At 38.9% G+C, this 25,353-nt stretch overlaps 1 protein-coding gene across 2 annotated transcripts in view; it reads right to left on the bottom strand.

The window, feature by feature from the left end:
• Window positions 1–25,353, bottom strand: part of CFAP70 (cilia and flagella associated protein 70) — an 86,545-nt gene that overhangs the window by 11,931 nt on the left and 49,261 nt on the right. For both annotated transcript variants that reach the window (XM_061161786.1, XM_061161787.1), the window contains 9 exons: window positions 21,169–21,294; window positions 18,965–19,098; window positions 18,734–18,849; window positions 18,310–18,534; window positions 8,728–8,886; window positions 6,629–6,750; window positions 5,020–5,172; window positions 4,356–4,517; window positions 2,367–2,456 (listed from right to left, as the gene is read on the bottom strand). In XM_061161786.1, coding sequence (XP_061017769.1) covers window positions 2,367–2,456; window positions 4,356–4,517; window positions 5,020–5,172; window positions 6,629–6,750; window positions 8,728–8,886; window positions 18,310–18,534; window positions 18,734–18,849; window positions 18,965–19,098; window positions 21,169–21,294 — 1,287 coding nt within the window. The remainder of the gene's footprint in view (window positions 1–2,366; window positions 2,457–4,355; window positions 4,518–5,019; window positions 5,173–6,628; window positions 6,751–8,727; window positions 8,887–18,309; window positions 18,535–18,733; window positions 18,850–18,964; window positions 19,099–21,168; window positions 21,295–25,353) is intronic.

A 25,353-nucleotide genomic window follows, 5' to 3' on the forward strand; every position in this document is an offset into this window, starting at 1 on the left:
TATGGTGGGTAAAAGACCAGGAGTCAGCAAAAAAGGGTGAGAAGGCCACCCTTGTGGAAGTCAATGGAGGAGAGGGCTTCAAGAAGTTAGTAGTCAACAGGTTAAGTGTCACAGAGAATTCATCTAAGAGTCTACTGCATTTGGCAATTAGGATGTTATATGTGGTCCTCATCAGAGAAGTTTCAGCCAAGTGTTAGGGTTATACATCTAATTGCAAGGAAGTGAAGGGTAAATGCAACCTAGGAAATGAACATATAATTCACAAGTAAAGAAATACTTGTATCACATGATTTCAACTTCTTTAGTGATGAAAATGTAAATTAAGATACATATTGGGATTCCCCAGTGGTCCAGTGGTTAGGACTCCATGCTGTCACTGCTAAGGGCCCAGGTTTAATCCCTGGTCAGGAAATTAAGATCCTACAATTAAAAAAAAAAAAATCCTACAATCTGTGTGGCACAGCCAAGAAAATTGGCAAATGATAATGCCCATTGTTGATGAAGTTAACAGTAAAATGGATTCTCATACCTGGCAGAGTAAAAATCAGTAAATAGCCTTTCTAGAACATGAGTTGACAGTATAAAGACTAACATTTTTCTACATTCTCTATGAATATATCCTAAGGAAATAACAGCATTAAGCACAGAGATTTATGTCTAAGAATGTTTATTCCTGCTTTATTTATAACAATATAATTGTAGAAACTAATGACAAGTCCAATACTAAGTGGCTGGTCAAGTAAATTATGGTATACCCACACATAGATACAGCATAACTATGAAACATTCATTGTGGGGCAGAGATTACTTGGACATCTTAGCAGTAGGGCTTAACACAAGTTTCTCTGAGTTTCTGTATCAATAAAAATATTTCTATGCTACTTAAAACAAACAGAAGCATGATTTATGCTGACTAGTTTATATAGTTGGTTTCTTGTACTTTAGAAAGTGCTGTTTGGTTTTCAACACCAACAGTTGTTTTACATCCTTTCTGGGAAGGTGGAACAGAGGGCATATGGCTTCTATATAAGTGATCACATGTCCCAGTTGGCTATGTCCCAGTGTAATTATTAATATTGCCCTTTACATTCTTAAAAGGGTCCAGGTTTATATGATAAATTACATGGTAATCTTACTTATTCATCCAAACCAGGGAATACTACACAGTTATCAAAATTCATGTTTTACACTATTTGATGATATGAGAAAGTACCAATGCTATATTGTCAAGTAGAAAAAAGATTACAAAGCAGCAAATATATTATTTACAACCTTATACATTAAAATTACTTCCATGCTAAGTCACTTTAGTCATGTCTAACCATTTGCGACCCCATGGACTATAGCCTGCCAGGCTCCTCTGTCCACTGGATTCTCCATGCAAGAATACTGGAGTGGGTTGCCATGCCCTACTCCAGAGGGTCTTCCCAACCCAGGGATCAAACCTGTGTCTCTTATGTCTCCTGCACTAGCAGGCAGTTTCTTTACCACTAGCACCATATATGTATAAAAAAAGACTGGAGGAAAATGCATTCAAATGTTAACATCATTGGTCATCATTAGTGGTGGGATTAAGAATACTTTCATGTTTTCTTCATATTGTGTATCATCCATATTTTCTATAATGATCATGTTTTACCTTTATGATTTAAAAAATAGAACAGCAGTGAGGGATAGGAATCATGGCATGTAAACACTCTTTTGGTTAAGGTTAACAACCAGGGAGGTTGTTTTTGTTGTTGAAGGAGGAAAGTACATGGAAAGAGCTGATTGAGAAGAAAAGCTTAACAATGTAAATCAAAAGAAAGAAAATATTAATAAAGTAAGGGATTAGGAGAAAAGGAGAGGGAAAGATCACAAACACGCATGAAGGAGCTAGACAAGAACAGGAGAATGCATGCCTCTTTCAAAGATTAGAGGAAAGGAGGGAAGGGTGACTAAAGAGTTTTCAGTGGCAGAGGAACAGAAGATCTACCAGAAGCTGTAGCAACTTTTCCTGAATATAGAAGGGCCACAGAGCTTAATAAGTATCAGTTAGCTTCTTTAATTGAGTAGATTCTTCACATCCTATATCACTTCTCTCTTACAGATCATAAAATTATGAGCTCATGTACCAAATAACATTAACTTTTTTTATTATATAGCTTCACACTTTAGTTTTTGTGGGATTTTTAAAGAACATTTTAGTTTTGTAGTTCAGATTGAACTTCAGTTTTCTACTGAACAGCACTGAAGAGCAACTTTTTCTTAGAGAAGATTGCCCTGATAGCCTTCGCACCATCATTCAAACCCCATAGATGTCTGGAAGGCCAAGGAGCCAAGGTCAGCTCTATGCACAGGCTGGTCTCAATGCCTCAAACTCTTACCCGGTAACAGGCGATTCCCAGTCCTAGCCAGGTAAGGCACGAAGGTGATCTCTTACAGGCTTGCAAGTAGGTTTTCTTTGCCTTTTCGTACTGTAGAAAGAAAGCACCACTAAGCTGTTGTTCTAGAAGCTTTAAATACTCCATCGCCAGAATAATCATGGGGCTTCTGTAATTGTATTCATACTCCACACCAATCTAAGTTAGATGAGTCCTTGGATTATTAAGGACTCATATTATGACAACTTTTTAAGGGAAGTTTTATGTTCACAGAAAAACTGAAACTACAGAGATTTTCCAATTACCCCCAGTCCCTACACATGCATAGGCTCTCCCATTAGCAACATCCTCCACCAGAGTGCTATGTTTGTTACAACTAATGAACCTACATTGACATATCATCATCACCTAAAGACCACAGTTTTCCTCAGGGTACACTCTTGGAGTTGTACATTCTATGGGTTTGGACAAACGTGTGACATGTTTCCATCATTAGAGTATTTTCACTGTCCTTAAAACCCTCTGTGCTTCGTCTATTCATCTCTCTCCTTCCTCCAGTCCCTGGAAATCACTGATACCTTTACTGTCTCCATGGTTTTACCTCTTCCAGAATATCATACAGTTGGTATCATGCTCCGCCCAGCTTTCGCACATTTGATTTTTTCACTAAATAACAAGCATTTAAGGCTCCTTTTATGTTTTTTTATAGCCTAACAGCTTCATAGCTTTTTAGCACTGCATAATATTCTATTATCTGCCTGTACCACAGATTATTTATCCATTCACCTACTGAAAAACATCTTGGTTGCGTCCAAGTTTTGGCCATTATTAATAAAGCTACTATAAACACCCATGTGCAGGTTTTGGTATGGAGGTTGAGTTTTCAACTTCTTTATGTAAATACAAGGAGCATAACTGCTGCATCATAGGGTAAAAATATTTTTTATTTTTTTAGGAATTGCCAAACTGTCTTACAAAGTAGCTATATCATTTTGCATTCCCACCAGCAATGAAAGAGAATTCCTGTTGCTCCCACATCCTTAGCAGCATTTGGCAATGTCAGTGTGGCAGATTTTGGTGTGTAGTTATATTTCATTACTGTTTTAATTTGCATTTCCCTAATGATATATGATGTGGAGCATCTTTTCATGTGTTTATTTTCCATCTGTATTTCTTCTTTCTTATTAAATTTTTTGGCCACACTGTGTGGCATGCAGGATCTTAGTTCCCTGACCAGGGATAAAATCTGCAGCCCCTCCAGTGGAAGCATGGAGTCTTAAGTACTAGACCATCAGGCAGTTCCCTTCTTTCTTTTGTATTTCATCTGTATTTTGCTTGTTAAGGTCTTTGGCCCTTTTCTTAAATGAGTTGTGTATTTTCTCATTGTTCAATTTTAAGAGTTCTTTGTATATTCTGGATAGCAGTCCTTTAGCAGTATATCCTTTGTAAATGTTTTTTCTCAGTACTTTTTTTTCACAGTGTTTTTATTACAAAGCAGTGTATCCTTTATAAATGTTTTTTCGCAGAATATTCATTGGAAGGACTGATGCTAAAGCTGAAACTCCAATACTCTGGCCACCTGATGCAAAGAACTGACTCATTTGAAAAGACCCTGATGCTGGGAAAGATTGAGGGCAGAAGGAGAAGGGGATGACAGAGGATGAGATGGTTGGATGGTATCACTGACTCGATGGACATGAGTTGGAGTAAGCTCCAGGAGTTAGTGATGGACAGGGAGGCCTGGCGTGCTGCAGTCCATGGGGTCTCAAAGAGTCGGACACAACTGAGCGACTGAACTGAACCGAATATTAGACTGCCTGGGTTTGAATCCTATTTCTATTAATTATTGGTTATCTGATGTTGAGCAAGTCACTTTACCTTTGGATGTAAAAGTATCATTATCATATTACTATTTTTAGTCCTCAAAGAAGGATGTTAATGTTAATCAGGTCTCAGACCATGACCAGTTATTCCCCATCCTCTATTCCTCACCTCTTTCTCTTCCAGATATATTTGCCCCAGGCGCAGGAAGATAAAGTGCATTTCAGAAGCATCCACTACAAAACTAATGGTTCGCTCATAACATGCCTTGGCCTCCACATGATTTCCACTCAAAAAATAGAGATGACCCTTCACGCCCCAGACATTAGGGTTCTGAGAAAGTGAAGAACAAATAGTACATGGGATGAGATAGTATTTAAAAGCATATTAATGATTTTTGTTTAACATTTTGATTTAAATGAAGTTCCATGTTCTTTTGCAAATTAGAAACAGGGCCATTCAGCTGCACTGGGAAATACTGCTCTAGGACTGCCCTCTCATTCTTCAAAGTCATTTTGTCCTTTGGGTAAATATTAAGAAAAACACTCAAGCATAACCATGACGGTGTTCACAAAGAGAAAGCAGAAGTTCGGGAAAATTGAAGTAGATGAACTGCTAAAGAGCTGTCCTTACCTTTTCTCTGACCTTTGTAAAAGTCATGATTAATTAAGAAAAACAAATGGAAGGAAATTAGATAAAATGAGTTAACTGACGGCTGATGACCCCCACCTCTGGTAATCACAAGTCTACCTGTCATATGGCATCACCACCTTTAAGAAGGCCTGCTTGTCCCTTATCCAAACTAAATTTAAGACACTCTAGCAAAAGCAATTACCAGGTAGTCCATCTGGGCTGCTTGTTGAAGGTATTCCTCTGCTTTAGCAAAGTCCTTCTTGAGAAGGTGTGTCTGGGCCAGCACCAAATAATACTCACAGCTGGGGCCTCCATGAGGGCACAGTAGCTCATGGGCAAGCACTCTGTGTACATACTGCAAGGAAAAATCAGATGATAAGAAACATGTAAATGACTGTACTGTGTCAGTTCCACAGCTCTCATGGTTGAAGATTATGTCTCTGATAATAAATAATAAGGAATATATTATAGAATGAGATGATGATCAATTTCAAAAGGTTAGAGGTGAGTTATGAACATTCAGCATATCATGGTTCTGTTAAGAGCTATTCATGTAGCAATATTTCCAAGTTAATTATCTGTAGAACTATACAATCCTGGTCTTGCTGGTCATACTAGATGAGTTTTAGCCTGCTGTGTAGCATACATAGGCATTTCATCAACCACCAAATTAAAATATAAGGTAAATTTTCAGGCACTTGTGTTTACAAGGAAACTCAGAATGAGGCAAAACTTCCCTTTCTAAAATTCTAGACCTGGGATCTTAGAAACATAAATGTCTGTTTCTGACATACTCTCAAACATTTGTTATATTCACCAGTTATACTTTGGGCTATTCTTTGTTTTTAATATGATTTAAGGCCTGCAAATTTGACAAACTCATGTGTACTTGCTAAGTAAAGAGGAAACCCTTCTTCTCCCTCTGTTCCCATCCCAGCCTGTAACACAGAAACTTCCACTATCATTAATACCTGCTTAGGAAAATACAGGGGAGGCTCTGCAGCTCTTTCCTCTACCTGCATTCAGGCTCTTGGACATGGGGGGAAAGTGATTCATTTAACTAGGGAGACAGGCAGCATGTTTCTCTACTGTGAATGGTTAGTAAGTTAAAGGCTCCTGTTTTATGTGGTCGACTCTTACTGAGTTCATAATTCTTGCCCTTTCTTGAGTTTGCCCACCCTCAAGTGGGGCATGCACTCTACAGATTGAGGGCCAATTCTCTTGGCTCCTGCATCTTGCTCTCTCTCTTACTGCTTGCTTCATGGATATGTTTCTCATTGCCTATGTGGTAGGTAGACCTTGCAGGATGCTCTTCTTCTCTGGGAGGAGATTGCAACTCTCCAGCTGTTCTACCTATGACTGCATGGCTAAGTCAGATCTGGGACCAATCACATATCCAGCCCAGTTTTACCAATAAAAGATTAATATTTTTATCCCCCAATAGCACTGTGTAATAGTTTCAATTGGTTCAGAATCTGGAAGGAAAGAAGGGTGTGCTTAGGCTCCTGTGAACCCCTAACACTCACATAATATGAGTTCCCATATTAAAGTAACATCAGGCTACACAACTCAGAGTCTGACTTTGCTTTGCTGATATTCTATAGGAAGCAGACTGGCAGTGAGGTCTGCTAATGCTTTCTGCAGAGAGTAGTTCACATTTGGATGTTTATCCTATTAGGCCTATGGTGTGCTCTTAGAAACATGTTTGATTTCTGCATCATACACATTTAAACTTGCAAAGACACCACTATAACAGAATAGTAGCTCATTACAATCTTTCCCTCTACTTGCCCTATTCCAAATATTCTCACCTGCACAGCATTGACCTTCATCAAGAAGCGTATGGTCTCCATGAAAATGGTGGTAGGAGTTTGGGAAACGCTATAAGGGGTGGAATGCAGATAAGTTGATGACTCTTGAGATTTTAGGGCTTCTGAAAATATGATATTAAAATAACAGACAATTAGATATAAAGAAAAGATTTAGAAGCTCAGACACATAGAAGGGAGAGTATTCTACTCAATTATAAGAGAGAAAGTATAATCTTGAAAGCAATAGATTATTCTACAACAATGGCCCCCAAAGAGATCTCATAGGTTCTCAAGGTTAGTCTACTGGTGGTTCCAAATACAAGTTGAATGAAATGAAAGTTGTTTTTTTTATTGCTTGTAGACTTTTGGATAGCAGCCATCCTGACTGGCGTGTAATGGTACCTCATTGTGGTTTTGATTTGCATTTCTCTAATAATGAGTGATGTTGAGCATCTTTTCATGTGTTTGTTAGCCATCTGTATGTCTTCTTTGGAGAAATGTCTGTTTAGTTCTTTGGCCCATTTTTTGATTGGGTCATTTATTTTTCTGGAATTGAGCTGCAGGAGTTGCTTGTATATTTTTGAGATTAATCCTTTGTCTGTTTCTTCATTTGCTATTATTTTCTCCCAATCTGAGGGCTGTCTTTTCACCTTACTTATAGTTTCCTTTGTAGTGCAAAAGCTTTTAAGTTCCATTAGGTCCCATTTGTTTAGTTTTGCTTTTATTTCCAATATTCTGGGAGGTGGGTCACAGAGGATCTTGCTGTGATTTATGTCGGAGAGTGTTTTGCCTATGTTCTCCTCTAGGAGTTTTATAGTTTCTGGTCTTACATTTAGATCTTTAATCCATTTTGAGTTTATTTTTGTGTATGGTGTTAGAAAGTGTTCTAGTTTCATTCTTTTACAAGTGACCAGTTTTCCCAGCACCACTTGTTAAAGAGAGGGTGTGGAGAAAAGGGAACCCTCTTACACTGTTGGTGGGAATGCAAACTAGTACAGCCGCTATGGAAAACAGTGTGGAGATTTCTTAAAAAACTGGAAATAGAACTGCCATATGACCCAGCAATCCCACTTCTGGGCATACACACTGAGGAAACCAGATCTGAAAGAGACACGTGCACCCCAATGTTCATCGCAGCACTGTTTATAATAGCCAGGACATGGAAGCAACCTAGATGCCCATCAGCAGATGAATGGATAAGGAAGCTGTGGTACATATACACCATGGAATATTACTCAGCCATTAAAAAGAATTCATTTGAACCAGTCCTAATGAGATGGATGAAGCTGGAGCCCCTTATACAGAGTGAAGTAAGCCAGAAAGATAAAGAACATTACAGCATACTAACACATATATATGGAATTTAGAAAGATGGTAACGATAACCCTCTATGCAAAACAGAAAAAGAGACACAGAAATACAGAACAGACTTTTGAACTCTGTGGGAGAAGGCGAGGGTGGGATGTTTCGAGAGGAATCGGGTGGAGAGGGAGGCGGGAGCAGGGATCGGGATGGGGAAGACGTGTAAATCCATGGCTGATTCATATCAATGTATGACAAAACCCACTGAAATGTTGTGAAGTAATTAGCCTCCAACTAATAAAAAAATTAAAAAAAAAAAAAAAAGAAAGTTGTTTGTTTTTTTTTTTAATTCAGTTCTTCCTAGGATTTCCACTGGGCAGTCCAGTGGTTGGGACTCCACCCTTCCACTGCAGGAAGCACTTCAATCCCTTGTCAGGGAACTAAGATCCTACATGTTGAACAGCATGCATCCATCCCCTCCCCAGCCAAAGAAAAGTATTCAGATCTTCCTGAATGTGAAAGAGATCTGTAGATACTTTGAACCTTTAGATATTCCAAACATGAAAATTCACTGTTAGAAAGTCGTAGATCTGTTGGTTATTTCTCTGAGCTAAAAGTGAAAGAGTTGCACTACAGAGATTAGATTTCAGAGACTAGCCTCATATGAAGGAATTTAGACATAACAGATAAACCAATCAACTTCAAACAAGACTGTCATTTTGGTCATCATAAGAGTCTTTATCATTCTCTAGTTTGTTTATGCCCTTCTTTCAAGCAGAAATCTTTATTCTAGTTACCTTTTTTTGATGCTGTCTCCTTGATAAATATGTTGGATGCTTTTTGGCTGGCAGCTGGATCCTGAGATTGTACAGACAAAATGGGTTCATGTGAATCAGATTGCAGTTGAGAGGATTCATCAAGAAATTCATCTAGAATGGATAATGGAGCTCCTAGTCCTAAAAAGATTATATTTTAATGAGAAAAAAAAACCTTCCTAAATTGTTATTAGTATTTAAATGTTTATTATAGGAAAAAATTTGAACAAGGCTTGAAACTTCTAATCCAGTTCTGAGAATATAAAGAAATACTATGTTGTAAAAAAAAAAACGACGAAAGGAAATTAACACGTGATACAGCATTATTAATTAAAGTAAGATTTTGTTCAAATTTCACAAAATCTTTGCTAGTGTCCATTATTTGTTTTCATACTTCATTCAAGACTCCACATTGTATTTAATTGCATTGAACAGCTTCAGTGTACAATAAATTCTCTTTTCATTTTTATTCTATTACAAATATTTTTGACATTTAACTTCCCAAAAATGAGATTTTTAAAGTATCTTTGATATTAATTTCTCATTCAAACACTTTCTTCTCTGCAACCACCCACTGTGTTTTTTCGGTCTTCTAATTTTGTTGAGGCTCTCAATAGCTAAGTCAAATATCTCTCTTGGTAAATGTCATATTACACTTGAAAATATGTGGGTTATTTTCAAATATATTTTGATATTGATCTCTAATATAATACCACAGTGAAAAGAGAACAGTGCATGATTTGAGGCCATGGAATTTTTGCACCTGGTCTTATGTTCCTGGATATGTCCCAATGTCTTCATAGTTTATAGTCTATGGGAACTTGAATAGAATTTGTATCCTATTGTTATATGAAAATTGTGTAAATCTTAATTATGTTGAACTGGTTTATAGTGCTTTTCAGGTCTAGTATATCCTTCTATTTCTCTGTATATTCATTCTGTTAATTTTTGAGAGCTTGATACTGAAACTCCAACTAAAACTCTTAATTTACCTACTTTAAAAAATAATTGTAAAAAAAAAAAATAATTGTAATATATAGTGGAACTACATGTAACTCTGTTCTGCATTTTCAAGTTTCCTATAAATGTTATCATACTTTCATAATTTAAAAAATGGAAGACAAATACATTGAAAAAAGTTTATTATAAAAGCAGATAAAAATACAAGTAACTTCCAAAGCATACATATCCCCTAAATATTTCATGGAAAAACTTGTTTTGCAGACTTTTATATTTCTGATTAATTTAAAGAGTACAAGCTACACTGACAGCACCCTGTCACTGTGACTCCCTAGTCCAAACCTGCTGTAAGCCCATGTCCTAATAATGTCAAACAAATACCTATTGCAAAAGCTATGCTAAACCTAGAATCTCAAGAATCCAAAGGAGAATGTTAATATTTTAGAATTTTAGAAATTTTAGAAAATATTAAAACTCCTTAAGGACAAGAATTCTATTTTACCTCATTATTCAAAAATCATCACCATCATCATCATCATATAAAGAAGCTCTATTTGAACATGACTGTATTTGAACATAAGGACTGTAATGCATAGTTTTATTTATTTTTCACAACACTATGAGATATGTTTATTATGTCCCATTAAACAAAGTGAACCACAGAAAAGTTAATTTGCTGAAGCTCTTAAACATACCATGCTGCCTCTCATATAAATACATGTTTTAGGAATAAAAATAAAAAGCAATGCCAGTTAGGAAATGATCAATGCCAACTGGCTCTGACTCAGAAGAGGTCACTCTCAGCTAGAGAAAAAGATATGGCTTTGAAAAATAGGTAGAAGCTGGATAGCTAAAGAGGTAGGGGCTAAAGTTTGGGAGTAGCAAGCTAATTATTTTAATGGGTACTGAGGATTGCATAGCAAAAATTAAGGAAAGGGAGGCTAGGGGCTAGACTGTATTGATATATGAATGCTAGGAGTTTTCTTCTATAAGAAAAAGAAGAGGGTTACAATGAAGAGTTTTAGCAGAAAAATCAGAGGATTAAAGTGGGATATTTTATGAAGATTACTCTAGCAGTACTATGCAACAAGGAGAAAAAAATGTTGATGAAGAAGTCCGTAATAAGGCTGTTATAACACTCTGGATATTGGTAATGGATAGCAGTGTAAATATAAAGGAATGGTGTAGGGAGCATTTCGAAAGAGAATCAACTGGTCTGGGAAATCAACTTGATATAAGGATACAGAGAAGGTCAAGTAAGCAAGCAAGAAGAAGAAGGACTGACTCTGAGATCATGAGCTTGGGTGCCTAATATAACAATGCAGTCAGTTTGAGATATGAGCAGATGAGTTAACTAGTGGAAAAATCCACTGCTGGACTCTGGAGGGGTGTCAGCATTAAAGACAGACATTTGAGAGTTATGAGAAGTGAAATAGAAACTGTGAGGGTAGGTGAGCTCTTAGAAAGTAAGACAGTATTACTGGGAAATGATTACACCTAATGGGTGTAACAAGAAAGAGAAGTGAAGTGAAGTCGCTATGTCGTGTCCGACTCTTTGCGACCCCATGGACTGTAGCCTATCAGGCTCCTTCATCCATGGGATTTTCCAGGCAAGAGTACTAGAGTGGGTTGCTATTTCCTTCTCCAGGGGATCTTCCTGACCCAGGGATTGAACCCGGGTCTCCCGCATTGTAGGCAGAACAAGAAAGAAAAGGAAACCCAAACTATTGGAGATGGAGGTAATCCAATATGCATTTCAGGAAAAAGAGGCTGGTTAATTATGCAGACTGATCATCGAGACATGATCTTAATGGAAAAAAAAAGAAACTGGAGGTGGCCAAAACAGCAGAGTAGGAAGACCCTGAACTCACCACCTCCCATGGATGCATCAGATTTACAACCACTTATAGAACAGCTGTCTTTATCTATGAAAATGACAGAGACTAGAAGAAAATGTTTTCCACACTAAAGACTTAAAAAAGGAACCACAATGAGATGGTAGGAGGGATGGGGACACGGTATAGTCAGGATCTACACTCTCAGCTTGGTGACCCATAAAGAGGAATATCACCATCATAGAGGTCCTCCCCGAGGAGCAAGGGGTTTGAGCCCTGAATCAGGCTCCTCAACCTAGGGATTCTGCATCAGGAAGACAAGCCCCCAGAACACCTGGCTTTGAAAACCAGTGGGGCTTAGGATAAGGAGAGCCAAAGGACTATAGGAAATAGATACTCCACTCAAAGGATGTCCACAAAATCTCACATGCTGCAAGTCTCAGCGCAGAGGCATTAATTTGAAAGGAGCCCGGGTCAAACCCACTTGCTGATCTTGGAGAACCTTTTAGGGTGGCAGAAGCCAACTGGTACTCCCTCTAGGGATGCAGACACTGGTGAAACAGCCATTTTTGAAGCATTCTACCATAATAACATTGGTACTAGTAAATGTCATTTTAGAATCTTCCCTTTGGCCTAGTACCACTGGAAATCGACCCCACTCACCAGTGGGTTGGCACAAGCCATGAGCTCCCCTGGAGCTCACGAGCAACTGTGTGGGGACATGGACTTGGCTCACCAGTGGACTGGCACCAGCCTTGAGTCCCTCGGGAATGCACAACCAACCACACAGGAAGATACTGTGCCATCCAGTGGGCCCTCAGTCACCATGAGGCACAGCTTCACAGACAATTGGGCCAGGGGCCAGTCCTGCTTACCAGCATGCCCATAAAGTTCACCTTGCCACAAGAGAAGAGGGATACTTCTAGAGTGTATACCTCTGGTGACCAGAGAAGAGTGCCCTGCTGGACCCCATTGGACATCTCCTATATAAGGCACTTCTTCAAGACTGGGAAATATAGCCAACCGACCTATCTAACACACAGAAATAAACAGAGAATTGGGAAAAATGAAGAGACAAATGAATGTTATCAATAAAAGAACAAGACATAACTTTAGAAACTTAAACTGCTCTAAAAAAAAGTCTGTATAAAAATAATATATTAATATGAAAAAACATGTACCTCTAATGAATTTTTTAAACCTAGATGAAATTGATGAACTCTAAAAAGTAGAAAATGCAAAAAAAAAGTAGAAAATGCCATGAATAACACTAATAAATATAGAACACAAACACATTAAAGACTAAAAGCAAAAGAACAAAAGCTACCTAATAATCTGGATTATAAAACTAGACCAAAAAAAGTACAGGCTTTCATTTATGAACACAGATGCAAAGATCCAAAATAAAGAGTTAGCTATTCAAATCAAAAGGTATATTAAAAATTAATACATTATGATCAAGCAGTATTTATTCAGTTATTACAAGGATTGTTCAATATAAAAGAAATCTATCAATGTTGTTCACTATACTAATAGATAAAAGGAGAAAATAATTTTTTTTTAAATTGACGCAGAAAAAGAATCTGATAAAGATCAACAGTTATTAATGAAAAAAAATTCTTTGGAAATTAAGAACAGAAGACACTTTTCTTAATTCTGTAAAGGTTTTTTTTTTTTTTTAAGAAAAATCTTAAACCATACTTTAGATTTAATAGACAAACATTGAACTCATTCCCCTTAGGGAAAGAAGACAAGGCTGAACACTACAACTAACATACAACATATTACTGTCAATAATAAAAAGAGGTAAGCAGTATGAGAATTGGGAAGAAAAGGTAACACTATCATTATTGGCAGATGATATAATAATCATATTCTGGAAAAAACAATAAAAGTAATCATCTATTTGAATCAATAGGAGTCAAATGATGGGCTTCCCTGGTGGCTCAGTGGTAGAGAATCCCCCTGCCAGTGCAAGAGACACAGGCTCTATCTCTGGTCCAGGAGGATCCCACATGCCACGGAGCAGCTAAGCCTGTGCGCCACAGCTACTAAGAGCTGTGCTCCAGAGCCCGAGTGCCACAACGACTGAAGCCTGCATGCCCCAGGGCCTGTGCTCTGCAATAAAAGAAGCCACTGTGACGAGAACTCTGCACCCCTCAACTAGAGAGTGGCCCTCACTCTCTGCAACAAGAGAAAAGCCCGTATAGTAACGAAGACCCAGCACAGCTGAAAGTAAACAAACAAACTGAGCTCCCTTATTTTAAAAAAATGAGTCAAATTAGATTATCGATATACAAGTCAAATCTAAAAAACAACAGTATACAGTAAAATCTAAAATGTAGAAAGTCAATAGCATACATTAAAAAATACCAGCAATAACCAACTAGAAAACATAATTCAAATAATATACTATGATAGCAATGGAATCAATAAAACAACTATGAATTACTTAAACAGGGCCTCACTGGGAAGAAAATGTTAAAAATTTTAATAAAGAACCCAGATGACCTGAGTAAATGGAGAGATTCTCCACACACTTGGATAGAGTGGTTAACAATATGCAGGTGTCTACTGAGGTCCCCTGTTGACTTAGATGGTCAAGAATCTGCCTGCAATGCTTGAGACCTGGGTTTGATTTCTGGGTTGGGAAGATCCCCTGGAGGAGGGCGTGGAAACCCCTCTCTAGTATTCTTGCCTGGAGAATTCCCAGATTTTCCAGGCAAGAACCTAGAGGGCTACAGTCCATGGGGTCTCAAAGAGCTGGACATGACTGAGGGAGCAAGCACAGAAGCACAGATGTCTATTACCCCTAAATTAATCTATAAATTCAATACAGTCGAAATAAAATGTCCAACTGGATTCCACACAGCAATAAAGAGTGTGATGTTGTTTTAAGATCAGACATATGAGACAGAACATAGAGCTCAGAGACATATACACCTTAAATCAAATGATAAAAGATGATTGTTTAACAGATGGTTTTGAGAAAATTATCTCTCTACATGGAGAAAAATGAAACTAGTTCCCACCTAGTATCACACTCAAAGATGGAATCTGGATAGATTAAACGTGTAAATGTAAAACTAATATTATAAAGTTAATCAAAGAAAATGTGACTTGAGGTAGGAAGAACTATTTAAACAAAACTTCAGAGGCACAAAACCACAAAGCATTTGCTGAGCTGAACAACACAATCAACTAATTAAACTCACTGTATAGAACACTCCACTCAACAACAGCAGAATACACACTCTTTTCAAGTGTATATGGATCAAGTCAGATTAAACACTAGACCATAAAACAAGTCAAAATAAATTTAAAAGGACTCAAATCACGTAAAGTACATTTTCTAACCATTATTAAGTTAAATTAGAAATAAGAAATAAATATATCTGGAAAAATTCTCAAATATTAGAAAATAAAAAACATATGGCTAGACAACCCAGATATTCAACTTTTAAGTTGAACAGTCCCAGCTATTCAACTTCTAAGTATTTATCCATCTCATCCTCTTTCTCCTCCTGCCCTCAATCTTTCCTAGTATCAGGGGCGACAGAGGATGAGATGGTTGGATGGCATCACTGACTCAATGGACATGAGTCTGAGCAAATTCTGGGAGATGGTGAAGGACAAGGAAGCCTGGCATGCTGCATTCCATGGGGTTGCAAAGAGTCAGACACAACTTTGCGACTAAAAAATAACAAGTATTTATCCGAAAGAATGAAAGTCCATGTCTATACAAAAACTTGTACATAATATCCACAACTTTAACAGTCCCAAACTAGAAACAGCCCAAATATATATCAACTGGTAATTAAATAAATACAATGTGGTATCTCCATACATCAGGATATTATTCAGCAATAAAAAGGATGAACTACTGATATGGGCAACAACATGTTTGAGTCTCAAAATAATTAAAATTGGATTAAAGATTTACTGAGCATGGCCCCGCCCATCAGAACAAGACCCAGTATCCCCCTCAGTCGATCTATCCCATCAGGAAGCTTTCATAAGCCTCTTATCCTTCTCCATTAGAGGGAAGACAGACTGAAAACCACCCTCACAGAAAACTAACCAATCTAATCATATGGACCACAGCCTTGTCTAACTCAATGAAATTATGAGCCATGCCGTGTAGGGACACCCAAGACGGATGGGTCATGGTGGAGAGTTCTGACAAAATGTGGTCCACTGGAGAAGGGAATGGCAAACCACTTCAGTATTCCTGCCTTGAGAGCCCCATGAACAGTATGAAAAGGCAAAAAGATAGGACACTGAAAGATGAACTCCCCAGGTCGATAGGTGCCCAATATGCTACTGGAGATCAGTGGAGAAATAACTCCAGAAAGAATAAAGAGATGGAGCCAAAGTAAAAACAACACCCAGTTGTGGATGTGACTGGTGATGAAAGCAAGGTCCGATGCTGTAAAGAGCATATTGCATAGGAATCTGGAATGTTAGGTCCATGAATCAAGGCAAATTGGAAGTGATCAAACCGGAGATGGCAAGAAAGAACGTCGACATTTTATGAATCAGCGAACTAAAATGGACTGGAATGGGTGAATTTAACTCAGATGACCATTAAATTGACTACTGTGGGCAAGAATCCCTTAGAAGAAATGGAGTAGCCATCACAGTCAACAAGAGTCTAAAATGCAGTACTTGGATGCAGTCTCAAAAACAACACAATGATCTCTGTTCGTTTCCAAGACAAACCATTCAATATCACGGTAATCCAAGTCTATGCCCCGACCAGTAATGCTGAAGAAGCGGAAATTGTACGGTTCCATGAAGACCTATAAGACCTTCTAGAATTAACACCCAAAAAAGATGTCCTTTTCATTGTAGGGGACTGGAATGCAAAAGTAGGAAGTCAAGAAACACCTGGAGTAACAGGCAAATTCAGCCCTGGAGTACAGAATGAAGAAAGGCAAAGGCTAATAGAGTTCTTCTACCAAGAGAACGCACTGGTCATAGCAAACACCCTCTTCCAACAACACAAGAGAAGACTTTACACATAGACATCACCAGATGGTCAACAGTGAAATCAGATTGATTATATTCTTTGCAGCCAAAGATGGAGAAGTTCCATACAGTTAGCAAAAACAAGACCGGGAGCTGACTGTGGCTCAGATCATGAACTCCTTATTGCCAAATTCAGACTTAAATTGGAGAAAGTAGGGAAAACCATGAGACCATTCAAGTATGACCTAAATCAAATCCCTAACAATTATACAGTGGAAGTGAGAAATAGATTTAAGGAACTAGATCTGATAGAGTGCCTGATGAACTATGGACAGAGGTTCGTGACATTGTACAGGAGACAGGGAGCAAGACCATCGCGAAGAAAAAGAAATGCAAAAAAGCAAAATGGCTGTCTGAGGAGGCCTTACAAATAGCTGAGGAAAAAAGAGAAGACAAAAACAAAGGAGAAAAGGAAAGATATACCTATTTGAATGCAGAGTTCCAAAGAATAGCAAGGAGAGATAAGAAAGGCCATGGGGTCGCAAAGAGTCAGACATGACTGAGTGATTGAGCTGACTGACCTACTGAAGTGGAAAAAGTCAGACAAAAAAGAGTATATACTGTGTAATTCTACTTAATTCTAAAATTGGGACTTCCCCAGTGGTTAAGAATCTGGCTGCCAATGCAGAGGACACAGGTTGGAGCCTGGTCTGGGAATATCCCACATGCTGCGAAGCAGCTGGGCCTGTGAGCCACAACTACTGAGCCCACACCCCTAGAGCCCTTGCTCCACAACAAGAGAGGCCACCACAATGAGAAGCCCACACACCACAGCAAAGAGTAGTTGTCCCCACTCGCTGTAATAAGAGAAAGCCTGCACACATTAATGAAGACCCAGGGCAGCCATAAATAAATAAATAAAATTCTAAAATATGCACACTCATCTATAGTAATAGAAAGCTGATTGGTGGTTATATGGAAACAGGAGCAAGAGAAAGAGACTACGGTCTACAGCCATACCACCCTGAATGTGCCAGATCTCGTCTGATCTAGGAAGCTAAGCAGGGTCAGGCCTGGTGAGTACTTGGATGGGAGAAAGAGATTACAAATAGGCACAAAGAAAGTTTTGGAGTTTTCAGATATGTTCATTATGTTGACTGTGGTGATGTTTCCATGGATGTGTTCATATGTCAAAACTTATCAAATTGTACACATTAAATATGTGCAGTTTATGAAATATCCATTATACCCTAACCTGTTGAAAATATATGTACACAAAATAACAATTTTGTGCTAATAAGTGTAATAACTTACAAACAAAATAACATATGCAAGAAACACATTAAAACACACAACTTAAGCATATTAGAATGATGTCCTAAAGTGGAGGAAAGGAGAATGTCAATGAAGAAGAGGAAAAAAAAGTGTATAAATAAATTTTAAAATTTTACAATCACAAGACTGAGACTTTAGATCCTAGAGAAGAGAGTGAGGGGGAAAAGAATGAAACTTACTCTGCTAAAATGATACCCCTTTTAGGGATACATAGAGATGTTAAATTCTCAAAAAATTTTAAGTCTCAAAAAATTGACAAGCAACAACAGTAGAAATTTCCGACTTTCAGTCACATGAATGAGGAAATGTTTAGAAGGACTGTTGCCTGGTAGCCCTGGAACAACTCGAAACTCCACTTTCTCATTCATTTAACAACTATTTACTGAGTACCTACTATGTGCCAGGTCCTACTCGTGAGGCCAATCATTTTTCCAATAGCCACACATCATCTCCTTGGTCCTACCTGTTGGGGCTTCCACTTTGAGGGCTGCTGTAGAAGAACCACTGGTGATTCCCCAAGGACCTAAGCTGGATTCTGCTTTCCCTCCTTCTTCAGCATACTCTACAGTACCAGTGCTCTTCTGCTTCGTGACTTGTGCCTGAAGAACTCGTGCCTGAAGCTGTTTGGAGGCTTCATGAAAAGCCATTTCCATTCGAATATCATTATTTTGAATTTCATAGTACAAGCCTGAAAAAAAAAAAGACATTGAAACAAATCCGACTAATTTCCCACTATCAAATACTGAAGAATGACAACAGTTCATTTAAATTTCCCACACTTCTACCAAAGTTTAAGAATTACATGATGAGCCATTAAAGAATGGAAAGAGAAAGGAAAAATCTTCTAATGAAAGAAGATACATTCGTATCACAGGAAAATATCAAACCAAGTAAAGTCCAGGCTACAACATTGGTTGGTTCCAAGCAAGTAGCATCCTCAAAGAAAACTTCCGCCTGCTCATAGTGCTCCATCAGGACAGCCAGGACACCACACAGCAGCAGGCTGAGGAGAGACCACCAACATGACTGACAACATGGCCCCATGTCACAGGGACCAAGGCAAATTCATACAGAAGCTCATCTGCTCCTACTCATCCCCATCTCCCTTCCAACCATACCTCTGGATATGATTCTGGTTCAGGGAAAGGGCTTTTCGAAAACACTCCTGTGCTTTGATATTGTCTTCAGTTAGGAGGCAGAAGGCACCATAGTCCAGCCAGTGCTCCAGGTTCTGGGGCTCACGAACTAACCTCTGCCACATGAAACATTAGGAGGACCAAAGTTACTGTGACACTATGTTACATCCTTCATGCACATAACATCACATAGCAAGTACTCCAAAAACACTGTAAGGTCTATGAAATTACAAATATGACTTCTTTTTTGCTTACCACTAAATTCTGAATGCCCAGAACAGTCACTTGTCTGGCTTATATTATGTGGTCAATAAATATTTGTTGAAATAATGTAAAAAATAAATCCTCAAAAAAAAAATGAATCCTCAATTCACTGCTTCCTAGTATCAGTGTTCTGGTCACCATACGCTCATCCAATTACTTGGGAACCAAAAGATTCATTTTATGTTTCATTTTAAAGATTTATATATATATAATCACTTCTGTCACAGTCTTGAGGAGGCAAATATCAGCTTATCCACAAATATGTAATAATAAAAGCAACTTATAATGAGTGAAAACTATAAAACATTGCTGAAAGAAATTAAAGAAGAGAGACAAACAAATGGAAACACATTGCATGTTCACAGATTAGATTAGAAGACTTAATACTGTGAAAAGCAATATATAGATTCAATGCAATGTCTATCAAAATCCCAATGATATTTTTTTGCAGAAACATAAAAGCCCATTCCAAAATTCATATGGAATCTTAAGGATCCTGAATATCCAAAACAATCTTTAAACAGAACAAAACTAGAAAACTCACACTTCCTGACTTCAGAACTTAACAAAGTTACAGTAATCAGTCTGGTACTGGTATACAGACAGACATATAAACCAAGGGAATAGAACAGAGAGCCCAGAAATAAATCCTAATATATATGGTCAAATGACTTTTGACAAAGGTGTCAAGACCACTCGGTAGGGAAAGGACAACCTTTTAAGCAAACTATGCTAGGAAAACTGAATATCCACATGCAGAGAATGAAGTTGAACCCTTACCTACACCATATACAAAAAATAATTCAAATGGATCAAAGACCTAAATGTAATACCTAAAACTATAAAATTCTCAGAAGAAAACACAGGGCAACAGTTTCACAACCGGATGTGACCATTTTCCTCCAGCTGACTATGTTCCCATTAAGTGCGTGTTTTTCCCTCTCGCCACACTGGAACATTTGCACAGAGGCAGGGTGTGCTGAAGCAAGTCGGGCCCATGTGCATATAGCTATAACTATGGCTGCTTATGTAGCCACCTCTGGCTCTTCTCAGATGCAACCCAGGTTGGAATTTTTTTCCCTGGTTGTGCCCCGCCAGATCCAATGCTGTACTGTGGTGTGGTCTGAGTGGGGCTGGAGCATTGGCTTGGCTTGGGCCCAGGTGCATGGTGGGGCGACCGTGGGAAATGTGCCAGCCTGTAGGGCAGATCTCTCTCTGCCCTGCCTCAGGGGCAAGCCAGGACACTTGCATTCCTCATAAACGGAGTCCAGGCTTCTCCAGCCTTTCTATCTGTCCCAGCAGTCAGTCCTCCAACCAGCAAAGGGGCCTTGTCTTCTCTACACAGTAATCCAGGACTGGGACACCCAGTCTGTGGCTTGACCCACTTACTCCTCAGTGTGAATATACACCAGTGCACCCTCCCTTTTCCTCTGTGTCCCCTCCTAGGGACACAGGTCCCAACCAGATCACTTTTCTTCCCTTTCAACTAAATTATGCGTGTATCTTTCTTACAGCCTTGGTTGTACATGAGTCCTTCTGTCAGTTTCCAGTGAGAACTGTTCCACATGTAGATGTATTTTTAATGTGCTTAAGGCAGGGAGGTGACCTCCATGTCCTCTTACTCTGCCATCTTTATTTCTGCCTCTCGAGGTTCATTTTCTGCATATGGATAACCAACTGTTCTAACACAATTTTTTGAAAAGCCTATCTTTTCCACATTGAATTTTTTAATTTGTAAACAACTTTGTCAAAAATATAATGGCTCTGTTTCTGTGGACCTATTTTTGGACTCTGTTTTATTGATCTATGTGTCTGTCTTTTCACCAACAAGGTTGGATTTTAAACAATCAAACACTACTACTTATTATACCCATATTAAACAATTAGCAGTAGCAACAACCACCAGAAAGATGTTTAATTACCTCTTCATAGTACACTGTTGCCATTTCATAGTTCTCATTGACTTCTGCTTCAAATGCAAAGAGTCGAAGCTGTTCACTGCTAGTATAAATGGTTGGAGGGGTGCCTTGGACATCGTCTGGCATGCTCTTGTCAGCATCAAGAAGACAGGCAGACAAAAGGAAGCACTTATAAGCAGACAAGTTTTATAAGAATAAACCAGATATGAGACTCTAGTTACGATGTCTACAAGGATACTGAGGTTTCTCACAGTCTTGCCAGTACAGTAACAGAGTGAGTGTGAACCAACAGATAAATATCAAGGGTGAAACAGAATCTCAGGTATCTGAACACCAACAGTCTGAGCTCATGCAAGTGAGTAAAAATTATTTACAGCAGAACTGCTCTCCTCAAGGCTAGGCAGTCAGCATCCCTAAGTCACTTCTAGCCCCAAATAGCGTCTTTCCTTTTCTCTAGTGTACAAAAATATTATCATTTTTTAGGTGTCATGACATGAAAAGGTTGGCAAGAGCTAGCTAGAATCTTCAAACATCGAGAAAACAAATCTCTGGCAGCTACAGCTATATTTTCAGTGGGATATATAGACAGATTCTACCAAGGAGACATTTTAGACATAGCCAGAAAGGTAGAAGGAAAAATAACATATCCTTTATACCCAGATAGGAAAGGAGGTCTGGTATAATAAGCAATCACTTAGGCCAGAGGCTAGGGACAGGGAAGACCCCTTCCCTGATTTCTTAACTAGAAATAAAACTTATATCACTGACTTTAACAAGGAGAGTTACTAAGGAATGTGAACAGTGAAGCTAAGTTTGAGATGGGCCAAAGAGAGCTTTGTTAATTTGTTAATGATCATTGTTAATGCCTCTGTACTCTGTTATTTCTGAGCTCCAAATTCCTATAGCAACATGCTCCTATGCCCAAACCAGAAATATTTTACCTCTAATTCCACTCCCCATACCCACATTACAAGCCTTCTGTCTTCTTGTCATTTAGTCCCCTTAAAACTGCTGACTTCCAATACGCCTATAATTTCCCAAATGGATAAGCCTGGACCTCATGATTATCTACTCATACTGCTCTCTCACCAGCACACTCAAGTCCTGGGCATCCTTGTCCTTTTCCTGCACTTGCTCAGAAAACTCCCAAATCAAAGAATCCTACAATCTGACTTCTTCCTTCTTAGGCAGAAGCTGCTAATTGAGCCTGAAGAAAACTGCATACAGTCTTAGCTGAAGACTTTAATACTCTCAACATCTATGTATTTGTCCTTGTTCCGCAACATTTTCCATTATGCTAGGCAGTATCTAAATTTTCGTCTCTTCAAACTTTACATTCAACACTCCTTTCACTTTTAGTAAAGATCTTACTTCACAGAGGAAATAGAAATTATTAGGCAAAAAAAAAAAAAAAAAAAATCCTTCAACTTTTGAATCCCACAACCAAACTGTTTCTCTTTTTTCTAAGATTTACTTAATTTTTGGCTGTGGTGGGTCTTTGTTGGTGCATGTGGGCTTTCTCTAGTTGTAGAGAGCGGGGGCTACTCTTCATTGCGGTGTGTGAGCTTCGCATCGGTGGCTTCCCTTGTTGCGGAGCACAGGCTCTAGCACACGGGCCTTCAGGAGCTGCAGCGCGGGGCTCAACAGCTGTGGTGTACAGGCTTAGCTGGTCCACAGCACGTGGAATCTGCCCAGACCAGGGATCAAACCGGCATCCCTTGCATTGCAAGGCAGATTCTTAACCACTTAACCACCAGTGGTTAAGAAGGGAAGCCCTTAAACTGTTTATTCCTGCATCCATTGTACGTCTTTCCTTTCAACCTCAGAGGAAGAGGTATCACATCCTCCTGTTTCAAGGCTAATCCTTACATCTAAATTCTTGATCCTTTTCCACTTGTATATCCCAAGTTTGCCATTGATTGTCTCCTCTTTCCCCTCAACTTTCAACTTCTCCCAATCTACTGATTCCTTTTCCTAAACCTGAGGACACTCTAAACACTTTTCCATCTTAAAAAGAAAATCTCTAATTTCTAGCTACGACTTTCCCACTTCTTCCCTCTATCTTCCAACTTCTTGAATGTTTATCCCACCTGCTTTCTAATCATTCATTTACTCCTCAATTCACTACAATTTGGATCTAATCATTAGACCAATAAAACAGCTATGTAAAGGTTAACAAGAGCCTCTTTATTGCCAAATACAATAAAAACTTTTCAGAATTTCTCTTTTCTCCCCAGTTTTATGAAGATATAACTGGCATCAGTTCAGTGCTGTTGCTCAGTCGTGTCGGACTCTTTGTGACCCCATGAACCGCAGCACACCAGGCCTCTGTGTCCATCACCAACTTCCAGAGTCCACCCAAACCCATGGCCATTAGGTCAGTGATGCCATCCAACCATCTCATCCTGTCGTCCCCTTCTCTTCCCACCCTCAATCTTTCCCAGCATCAGGGTCTTTTCAAATGAGTCAGCTCTTCTCATCAGGCGGCCAAACTATTGGAGTTTCAGCTTCAACATCAGTCCTTCCAATGAATACCCAGGGCTGATCTTCTTTAGGATGGACTGGTTGGGTCTCCTTGCAGTCCAGGGGACTCTCAAGAGTCTTCTCCAACACCACAGTTCAAAAGCATCAATTCTTTGGTGCTCAGCTTTCTTTATAGTCCAACTCTCACACCCATACATGACCACTGGAAAAACCATAGCCTTCACTAGATGGACTTTCGTTGACAAAGTAATGTCTCTGCTTTTTAATATGCTGTCTAGATTGGTCATAACTTTCCTTCCCTTCCAAGGGGTAAGTGTCTTTTAATTTCATGGCTGCAATCACCATCTGCAGTCATTTTGGAGCCCCCCAAAATAAAGTCAGCCACTGTTTCTGCTGTTTCTCCATCCATTTGCCATGAAGTGATGGGACAAGATGCCATGATCTTAGTTTTCTGAATTTTAAGCCAACTTTTTCACTCTCCTCTTTCACCTTCATCAAGAGGCTCTTTAGTTCTTCTTCACTTTCTGCCATAAGGGTGGCATCATCTGCATATCTGAGGTTACTGGTATTTCTCCCGGCAATCTTGATTCCAGCTTGTGCTTCTTCCAGCCCAGTGTTTCTCATGATGTACTCTGCATATAAGTTAAATAGGCACGGTGACAATATACAGCCTTGACCTACTCCTTTTCCTATTTGGAACCAGTCTGTTGTTCCATGTCCAGTTCTAAATGTTGCTTCCTGACCTGCATACAGGTTTCTCAAGAGACAGGTCAGGTGGTCTGGTATGCCCATCTCTTTAAGAATTTTCCACAGTTTATTGTGATCCACACAGTCAAAGACTTTGGCATAGTCAGTAAAGCAGAAATAGATGTTTTTCTAGAACTCTCTTGCTTTTTTGATGATCCAGCGGATGTTGGCAATTTGATCTCTGGTTCCTCTGCCTTTTCTAAAACCAGCTTGATCATCTGGAAGTTCACGGTTCACGTATTGCTGAAGACTGGCTTGGAGAATTTTGAGCATTACTTCACTAGCGTGTGAGATGAGTGCAATTGTGCGGTGGTTTCAGCATTCTTTGGCATTGTCTTTCTTTGGGATTGGAATGAAAACTGACCTTTTCCAGTCCTGTGGCCACTGCTGAGTTTTCCAAATTTCCTGGCATATTGAGGGCAGCACTTTCACAGCATCATCTTTTAGGATTTGAAATAGCTCAACTGGAATTCCATCACCTCCACTAACTTTATTCGTAGTGATGCCTCCTAAGGCCCACTTGACTTCACATTCCAGGATGTCTGGCTCTAGGTGAGTGATCACACCATTGTGATTATCTGGGTCGTGAAGATCCTTTTTGTGCAGCTCTTCTGTGTATTCTTGCCACCTCTTCTTAATATCTTCTGCTTCTGTTAGCTCCATACCATTTCTGTCCTTTATTGAGCCCATCTTTGCATGAAATGTTCCCTTGGTATCTCTAATTTTCTTGAAGAGATCGCTAGTCTTTTCCATTCTATTGTTTTCCTCTATTTCTTTGCATTGATAAGCTGAGGAAGGCTTTCTTATCTCTCTTTGCTATTCTTTGGAACTCTGCATTCAAATGGGTATATCTTTCCTTTTCTCCTTGCTTTTCGCTTCTCATCTTCTCACAGCTATTTGTAAGGCCTCCTCAGACAGCCATTTTGCTTTTTTGCATTTCTTTTTCTTCGGGATGAT

This window comes from Dama dama, chromosome 15 (assembly GCF_033118175.1).
Source record: "Dama dama isolate Ldn47 chromosome 15, ASM3311817v1, whole genome shotgun sequence".
Classification (NCBI taxonomy): domain Eukaryota; kingdom Metazoa; phylum Chordata; class Mammalia; order Artiodactyla; family Cervidae; genus Dama; species Dama dama.